The sequence below is a fragment of the Gymnoscopelus microlampas genome (genome assembly GCF_963454915.1).
Source record: "Gymnoscopelus microlampas genome assembly, chromosome: 10".
Classification (NCBI taxonomy): Eukaryota; Metazoa; Chordata; class Actinopteri; order Myctophiformes; family Myctophidae; genus Gymnoscopelus; species Gymnoscopelus microlampas.
Genome location: NC_139947.1, coordinates 35,716,479 through 35,726,478, shown reverse-complemented (window position 1 = coordinate 35,726,478; position 10,000 = coordinate 35,716,479). Strand labels below are relative to the sequence as shown.

Genomic DNA, 10,000 nt, shown 5'->3' with positions numbered 1-10,000 from the left:
AACTCTGAGAGTGTACAAATGGAACCAAATGGACCCGTCAGGGTCCATTTGGTTCCAGTTGTACACTGCCATAGTTAAGGGGGGTGCTTGAAATGTACAAGTTTGAGAACCACTGGTCTAAGAGCAGCCATGTCACTGAACAACATGGACGTATTTCTAATATAGCATTGAAACAGATTAAATGGAACCATTGCCTATAGGTAAGAACATCAAGAGTACACAGGTTTGTATGTCCTTGAGTTAAATGTACACTGTGCCAAACCCAGCGCAGGGGACGAGCCTCCTCCATTGTGTACACATTCCTCTCCCTTAAAAGCCCAACAACCCATAAAATATGTCCAGTAATGAACACAGAGCTGCAAACACTCAATCAAGGCCTTCCAATATAAGTCGGCTCAAGCACTCGATACCAATTTAAACACCAACTGTAGTTTGAGGTAGCTGAGGGGCAGTGAGTTTCTCCTCCCCAAAGTGCCATCTGTCACTCACAGGTAGTGACAACAACATGTACACACACATACCGTATGCTTCATTAAGTGTAACCACACAAAGCAACAGTCCAGCCTGTAGCTTACACTTCAGAATTAGAACCAGACCCATACATCAGTATGGCTGATATATCGGTCATTATTAGACTTTTTGGATGACATCAGTATCGGCGGTCATGTGGCCCATGTGCTATTTTTAAACAATTAAGCCCCATTCAGAAACCTTAAAAAATAGACGATCTAAAGGCTCATAAAAAGTTTTTAAAATGTATAAGAAATGTGTTTGTTTTGGACCCACAAATCTGGCATTGGTTGAGTTTCTTTCCCATGTCCCATGTCAGTTGAGAAGGTGCTTCACTACCAACAGTGTGAGTGAAGCCTCCTCAGTGTCAGTCAGTCAGCACCCTGTTGTTTAGATTGTGGTTCAGGGGAACACGATGCAGTAAAAGCCTTTTAATCGTGTCCTGTTAGGTGATACAGATAAGGTCAGACTGTACTCCCACATTCTCCTATGGCCCCATCTACTGGTCAGAGGCTGGTAAAACACCCCCCAGCTGACTGACTGACTGACTGACTGACAGACCGACAAGAACATTCAATACGTCCTTGTGGACCTGGGAGACATGAGGGAGACATGAGTGAAACGCGCGTGTGTGTGTGTGTGTGTGTGTGTGTGTGTGTGTGTGTGTGTGTGTGTGTGTTTATGAGAGAGAGAGAGAGAAAGAGAGAGAGAGAGAGGGGCAGAGGTTCACTGCCCTGATGAAAGAGAGCGAGACAAAGGGAGAGTATGGTTTCAGTGTAACTAACACATGTGAGAGTGCATGCAAAACGAAGAGTATAGTTATAGCAACTATTAATCCATAAGCTGCCCAGTCCAATTTGACTTAACCCCAGTGAGAGTGGCTCCAGTTAAATGGGGCTCATGGGGTGGGGGGGTGGGGTAGGTGGGGGGGCTATTAAAAACTGTGGCTAATGGTCTCCGGACTAGCATGGTGTTTGCTGTTACTATCCTTGTAGTGACACATGTGCTCAGGGCACAGATCACATTGCGTACAGTTGGGGACAAGGGCTCGCTATATTGCCCTCTGCATAGCAGTCGAGATAAATGAGTGACACACACACACACTACTGTCACAGGCCCGTGATCCCTGGAATTAAATTGGCCTATATACATATATACAGTACGCTGGTTTTACATATTGCTGACTATAGAGAAGAGTCTGTGTTCCCTAATGTCTGGGGGAAGAACGCGGCACATTAACGCTGAGTAGATGAAATGGTAAATATCCTGTACAAACGCGACTGATCAGACGTTAACCGTTCAGTCATGGCCTGCAGAAAGAATTCCACCTCAAACAAAGCTCCTCAGCGCATGCAGCGAAACCCCCAAGAGAATCTGTGACATCAAACAAACCATTTCCAACCCAAAGGCTGTTTGAAGTCCACAGGACTGGAAAGATGACTGTAGCGTTGCTGTCAAGGTGGAAACCTTGCATGTCCAAAACGGTTCCTTTTTTTATTATTATTTTAAAAACATTCGAGAAATTGTGAAAATAGACGCTCTACAGTACAAGCTCACAACGCGTCGCGCAGCTATTTTCACTACTATTGTGAGACACTTGTATGATGAAGTAGGGCATTCATTTATGATAAAACATAACTGTTTTCCCCTCGGGGGTTTCGTTATAGATGTACGTATATCTCCCTGCTCTTCATTGGTTGTCTTCTAATGTGCTGAGCAGGGAGTAATGTATAGCAGAGCCTGAATGCCAAGATCAAATATAATATTCACACTTGTATTTACATTTTATAAATAAAATGTTCTCAAGCTATTACTGGTCTCAATCTTTTATCTGACTGAAAACATAAAAAGTAGAAATATGGAGATTGGAGCCTGATATATACTTTGTTGTACAATGGTGTCGCTTGCTGAAAATACATAGGAGATCTATTCTACAAGCTCACAAGTCTGCTCATATGACGGACAAAATAATTAGCATTAGGAACCACAATTGGCCAGGAGGAAAATTGCTTTGAGGCACAAATAATGTGTTCATTGTAAATGGCAGCATTTAAGCACTTGACCCCTAGCATCCATATTCCGGGGGGTGGGGGGGGGGGGGGGGGGAGCATTCGCTGAAATTAGCAGATCTACAAGCTCTTAACACACTGCGAGTAGAGAGTTTAAGTGGTGAAAGAATAAGTAGATATGCATGTGTACAGTATAGCACAGTTTTTATTGCATGACTGTATGAGTCTCAGTGTCTGTCTATGCTTGTCTGTCTGCGCAAACCACTAGACCGGTCAGTGCTGAATTCCAATGGTCATAGATATGTCATATAGATGGCATACGTCACATGAAATTGATAATTAAGTCACGCTGTTATTAGATCCTGTACCAAAGATTCAAATATCGTCGTTGTAGGGTGAAAACCTCCAAAACCGTTCCTTTGTTATCATTATTAAAATAATGATTATTACAACAGTGAAAATAGCCGATCTACAAGCTCACAATTGCAGATCTGCTATTTTCACATCTTTTGTGCAATACTCTTATATGATAAAGTAGGACATTAATTTATGAAAAAAACATAAAACGCTGAAATATGGAGATAAGGTTTCTGTCCAACAGCAACAATATTCTGGTTAATGGCTTTTGGCTGGAACATTTAAATCTTCTAAAAATGTAATTGCTAGTCATAGTCCCACTATCATATTCTAAAGGTCCTTAAATTTAAGACAGACACAATGAAATGCATTTATGTACAAGGTAATAACCAACATAATAACCACACACATTTTGCTATGTTAGTACAAGGAGGATATTAGCTTGCAATGCAGCACTAAAATACCATTGAATTATTTTTCTTATGCGAGTCCGAGAGGAAATATGAAAACTATACTGCTGAGTCTGTGAGTTACTGCAGCCAGAGAGTGTGTGTGTGTGTGTGTGTGTGTGTGTGTGTGTGTGTGTGTGTGTGTGTGTGTGTGTGTGTGTGTGTGCGCGCGCGCATGCATATGTTTATGCATCTTTGTGTGTGTATGTCCACATGGTCAACTCACAGTGTTGAAGTTGTGGAAGAGACCCATGCTGTGTGGAGGTGGAGCAGTCTCCATGGGGAACTGCAGGAATTGTTTCATGTCCAGGTGCGGTTGCATCATTGCAGGGGTCCGCAAGAACGTTGGCACTGCCGCCCCCGCCCTGTTTATACCTCCTAGAGAGAGAGAGAGAGAGAGAGAGAGAGAGAGAGAGAGAGAGAGAGAGAGAGAGAGAGAGAGAGAGAGGGTATTAATGTATGACTCAAATACACCTGACAGTCTTGGTAAATGGTACATTTCTATAGTGCCCTTCTCCAAAGCACTTTACAATGTGCATCACATTCACGCTGCATTCACACACACATTCACACACCGACAGCGGAGGATACCACGCAAGGCACCAACTTGCTCATTGTGAGCAGTTCAGGATTCAAGCGGGGCTCTTGCTCAAGGACACGTCGACGTGCAGCCAGGAGAAGCCGGGGATCAAACCGAGAGCCTTCCGATTCCAAGGCGGCCACTCTATCTACCGAGCCACTGCCACCCCTTCTTCAAACCCACAGCTATACTGTATATATCAAAAAGTGTTGACTTAATTTGGACAGGACCGGATGGAGAGACAAAAAAAACAAACAATGTAAGGCAGCTCTCCAAGCGGAATCAAATCAGGGATGTCGTGACAATAAACACCTGTGAAGTTTTGTGTTTATTGTTGTTGTGACTCCTTCTCCTGTTTGCTTTGGCGATGCGAGAACAAACATTCACTGTGTTGCTTATTATAGATGGTTCACTGATCCCTGTGAGAGAGAGCGTGCCATTGAATTCCAATAAGTACAATGAGCAACAATTGCTGTGCATAAGCATTTGGCTTCGGCAAAACTCCCTGCAGACTCAATGCAGACCTGGGAGTTGTATGGAGGTGTAGCAAAACACTCAACCACCTTTTGATTTAGTTTTAGTCATACTCTTTTGAATAAAATTCCATTTTGTTTTAGTCACATTTTAGCCATCGGAAAAGTTGTCGTTTTTGTCTAGTTTTCGTCGGCTTCCGAAGTCCCATAGGACCATTAGATCAGCACTTCTGGTTTCCCACTGCAGAGCTGGAGCACCTTGTCGTTATATATACTGTGTATATATATATATATATATGTCCCCTACATATGTACGATAATATCGTCCTCCCAATATTATCGGCCAATATTAACATTAAAAAGCATTGTGAGTGTGTAGATTGGCTATTTTTAGTGCGAGACACGATGTGCAACAAAGCATAAATCAGGCTTTACAGATCTAAACCGATAAAAGTGCAGTAGAATTGTTGTGCTAAAAACACCTGTGGTACCCAGGGCTCGTAGGGCTTGTGTTTGTGCTTGTTTCATTATGTGAAAACATCCAAATCAAACAACGGAGAGGAACAGGAAACAAATAGAAAATAATTCCACAAACGCAGCAGGCAACACCTCCCATCCAACTGCCTGGCTGTCTGCCTCCTCTCCTTTCATTTCCTCTCCTCTCCTGTCTCCTTTCCTTTTTTTTCTCTCTCTCTCTCTCTCTCTCTCTCTCTCTCTCTCTCTCTCTCTCTCTCTCTCTCTCTCTCTCTCTCTCTCTCTCTCTCTCTCTCTCTCTCTCTCTCTCTCTCTCTCTCTCTCTCTCTCTCTCTCTCTCTCTCTCTCTCTCTCTCTCTCTCTCTCTCTCTCTCTCTCTCTCTCTCTCTCTCTCTCTCCTCCTCTCCTAGGAGACATCTGCAGCTTGGTGATAATGAGTTTCATCACAGCATGTGTAACTCCATGTCAGGCCGACTCACACACTTGAGCGGGATCGCTTAGTTATGTCTAATTAAGAAACGAATGAATCATAGACTCTGATTGCGCCACTTGTGTCTCCCAGGCCAGAATTTTATGTGGCTTGCTTTTCTAGTGGATTCTCATTGGGGTATAACACGCACACACCTCTGTACAGGAAGTCTGTGTTTAATTCTCCTGTAAAAAAAGGTGTCAAGCTGTCATTATGATCAACAGCTAGCGTTGGCTACCTCTCCCCATGGCCACTCCCCTCTGCTCCTTATCCTCTCGTCTCCTCCTCCGTAACCTCTGTCAAGGATGATACTGATGGAGCCCACGCAGCAAAACTCAGCTTCAGCACCCTCTTAGATTAAGCCTCTTAATAGCCACAACTGGATTTCTGCAGCTTTTCAAATACCCCAGAGACTTAAATCTCTCCCGCTCTCCTTTTTTGGGATTGCGCTAAGCTACTCCCTCTCTTTCTCTCTCTCTCTCTCTCTCTCTCCTTTCCAGTCCATCTCTCTCTTGCTCCAATTCTCACTGCAATTCGTTTTCGCCAATCTCCCAGCCTACCCGCTTTTTCAAGGCAATCTCTTTTTTTTGTGTGCTTTACTCGACACCTCTGCATTTTCTCCTAACTTTGATTCAGCCGAATCTGATCAGGAAAACCAACATGGCCACCGCATGGAGGAGTGTGGTAGAGAGAGAGAGAGAGAGAGAGAGAGAGAGAGAGGGAGAGTGAGAGAAAGAGAGAGAGAGAGAGAGAGAAAGGAGGAGATGTCAGATTGAGTGAATGTGCTGTCTCAGCCAAAGCCCATCTGCCTATTTGTGCGCATCTGTAGGCCTCAGGGCGAAGAGGATTGCAGCGTTACCTCCGCTTCGGAAAGTATGCTCCAGGTATACTCAGACGGTGTCGCTCTCCAAAAATAGCCGATCTACAAGCCACAAAGCATTGCTATGTGACGCGTTGTGAGCTTGTAGATCGTGATTATAAAATCCAGGCTCAAGTTTCCTCCACTGACTGAACACAACACACGCACATCCATTCACACATGCATGAAATCATGTGTACATGCATGTACATGCACACAGTCATACACACAAGAGAAATGCGCTTGTTGATGACCGTTGTGTTCCAGGCACCATCAGATCTCCCACTGGTGGACTGCACAGTACTGGTTGTCTTATCATCTCAGCTCATAGCGGTTGACTCACCACAATGTCTCATGACAAGCTCTCCTGCCCGCAGTACTCAGTACCACAGTAGTAAGCAACCTCATCGCGTATAGTCAAGACATACAGTACTGTACTTACTCACGATACATACTGTACATACACACAAAAAAGGTGCATTTTATTTCTCTCTTTTTTTTTTTTACATGGATGTCAGTGTTTAGTTGGAGCCATAACATGTCAGAACCATGTCATGGGTCTGATGTTGACACCTTATGTTCCCAACAACAAAGGATACATAACTGTTTATGAGGAATGATAACAGCGACAAATGCTGCTGCGCCACAATAGGTAATATGTTACTAAAACCCACCCACGACCAAAGGTCTCAAACTAGACGCACTGAATATGAAGCATCACTTCTGAAACAAGCTACTGTTAAGTCCTGCTGTGGAGGGAACGCCGCTCAGCCTGAAACCAGTGCGCTGCGATGGGACCGGATGGGAGGCCTACGGTACTCCTTCTCCTACTCCTACCCTCCCACCCCCCACATGACTGATGAAGGCAGCTCCTCCTTGGGGGCTGCGTACTAACATCATGACTAATATACTGTCTCTTGACTGCATTTATCGTGGCACCGAGGCTACGTTGATGCATAGCCTCAGTGCTTGTTCCGTTCTGTTCTGTTCCGTGTGTGTGTGTGTGTGTGTGTGTGTGTGTGTGTGTGTGTGTGTGTGTGTGTGTGTGTGTGTGTGTGTGTGTGTGTGTGTGTGTGTGTGTGTGTGTGTGTGTGTGTGTGTGTGTGTGTGTGTGTGTGTGTGTGTGTGTGTGTGCGTGTGTGTGTGCGGCCTGCTTACAGGGAGTGACACCGGGCCAGCACCAGTTAGTTGGAGTTGCACAGAGCTAATGTTTGCAGTTCCCTAGTGAGTCTGTACTTGAACACGAAGACCGTTACAGCCAGTAAAATGGGTCGTGGAGGCAGGCAGGCAATCAGACAGGCAGGCAGGCAGACAAACACAATGGCCGTCCAGGGAGAGGGACCTGTCTTTTGCAGCAGAGACACCTGAACTGCACAGAGCTGAATGGAACCGTGCCTGTGTCTCCAGATAGAGAGAGGGAGGATATGTGTGTCCTTGGAGCTCGCACGGCCCGTCAAGCAAACGGCTGTTTGTGTTTGTTCATGTCTGTGTCTGCCTGTTTGTCTGTGTATATAAATCAAAGTGTGACTGCTTCCTTCCAGCGTTTAATTACCTCATTAAATTAAACTTCTCTTTGGGGACCGGCACACGCTGTAAATCAAACTATCACCGTATGCGGTGGTGTTCCAACACAACTTAACGCAGGTTGGTGTGTGTGTGTGTGTGTGTGTATGTGTGTGTGTGTGTGTGTGCAGTGCACTGGGATCACCTCTGCACAATGACGCAACCCTGCAGCTCAGCCAAACCATATAAAACTAGAAACGGTCTCCGCCAGGAGGCATGCCCTAATGTCAATATGGAAGCAGTTAAATTTCTACCTACAGCCATGAAAGAGTAGCGCGCCATGTGATGACACAGTTGTACATCGTTTCCACTGTCTTCCTCCAGGGATGTGCTGTCCTGATCCACATCAACCAAAACATGTTATTTACAAATCCAGCATGCTCGTTTGCCAAAGTTTTCTACAGTACGTCAGGTATGTTTTCAAAATTAGTTTTGGTGCAAGCTTTGCCAAACATCGGCACTCTAAACTCTGTAAAATGGGATAAAGACTGAGTTAAGACTGAGTCAAATATATTAATACTCATAATTTGGGGGTACAGTATGTTGTCGATTTGCTATATGTTCGAGGATTGAGGTCCTTGGCCTGCCTGTCAGTGTGCACAAGAAATATGACTGATCAGCTAGCCAGGAATCCAGACTGATCACACACACACACACACACACAGGGCGATGGAATGATCTCCTGGTGGAGAATGATAATGACGATTTATCGATGATTTGTCTGTCCCAGAAACAATTGTTAACAGCCAAATGCAAAAACACACAACAAAATGTAAAGCCTAATTCATGCTCCGTCGCACAACTGTGTCGCGCACTGAAAATAACAGACCTACAAAGCCCACACACAAAGCGTCGCATCTGCGATGCATTGAAAGCATGTAGGTCGGCTACATCCGGTGCGCGACGCAGTCGTGCAATGAAGTATGCATCGGGTTTCACACTATGACACGGAGGCGATACTGATTCACTATGACATGAAGGCCAAACTGATTCACACTACGCTACCGTAGATGTGTAGCAGAGTAGCCCTAAGAGAGAAGCCTCATATCTCCCGGCCAGGGGGCACTCCCCTTTGCGGTGGATGTTTGGTTTCACATACAGGTGGTTACATTGGGGGCTCATCCGGGTAAGGGGGGAGGGGGAGGTCGGGTTCCTAGGGTGGTGAATGTTGCAGAGTAGCTCTGCCTAAAGCCCAGGAACCTAATTATCTCCTTTAGCCAAGCGGGGATTCCCCTTTGAATGAGCGGTATACATGTTAGATTCCCTACACGTGATCCCAGGTGATTACAGATGCTCTAAGTAAACAGTTGTAACACCAGTGATAACTATATTGCTGTCGTCTAGAAGTTTTATGAGGAGAGGGAGTTGTTTGTCTTCACTCTGCCATATTGGCATATTACCTCCCCTCTACTCTCCTGACTGACCCTGCGAACCTGATCTGTCTGTGTGTGCGTGTGCGTGTGTGTGTGTGTGTGTGTGTGTGTGTGTGTGTGTGTGTGTGTGTGTGTGTGTGTGTGTATGTGTGTTCGAGCGTGCGTGCGTGTGTGACAGACAGGCTGTCTGGAAGAGCTGGGAGGACTTAGGGCAGTGATTTTGGATGTAGTTCAATCCTGTGACACGCCAGGAATGCTGCTGCCACACTCCCGGGGGCCATAATCGGAGCTCTTAAACAGCCTGCAGTGCAGGGACAATGCCAACAGGCCTAGTGTTGCAGCCAGCAGCGTGCTGTGTCTGTACAGTGTGCGCATTGTGCATAATAATGAGCATGCATGCTTACATGTTGTATACCGTTGCTGTTGGGCGGAAACCTTGTAAGTCCTTGTATTATTGTATTATGATTTAAAAAAAACTATAGTGAAAATAGCCGATCTACAAGCTCACAACGCCTCGCATCGCATATACTGTACACTCTTGTATGGTGAAGCAGAAAAACATATACGTTTAAATATGGAGAAACAAGGTTTCTGCCTGACAGCAACGATATGCACATGCATGCATGTTTGATTATGCAATTGCACACTCTCGTTCCCATTTACACACATCCGTAGTGATAACAGTAATGGCAAAACGGTGGAGCAACAGAATGCAAAATGACACCGCCTTTCTGCAGGTGGGGGTAGAAGGGGGATATAGGTGAGGAAAAACCCTGGCCTGGTGGTGCAGCACAAACACAAAGGAGGAGGAGGAGGAGAAGGGCTGAAAATAGAGAGAAGGACTGCGAGAGATCAAAGGAGAGAGAGAGAGGATGATTTGCCTA

General features: G+C 45.2%; 1 protein-coding gene across 2 annotated transcripts in view; it reads right to left on the bottom strand.

Moving 5' to 3' along the window:
* znf385a (zinc finger protein 385A) overlaps nucleotides 1-10,000 on the bottom strand; it is a 91,613-nt gene that overhangs the window by 35,104 nt on the left and 46,509 nt on the right. For both annotated transcript variants that reach the window (XM_084068059.1, XM_084068060.1), the window contains exon 2: nucleotides 3,552-3,703. In XM_084068059.1, coding sequence (XP_083924185.1) covers nucleotides 3,552-3,703 — 152 coding nt within the window. The remainder of the gene's footprint in view (nucleotides 1-3,551; nucleotides 3,704-10,000) is intronic.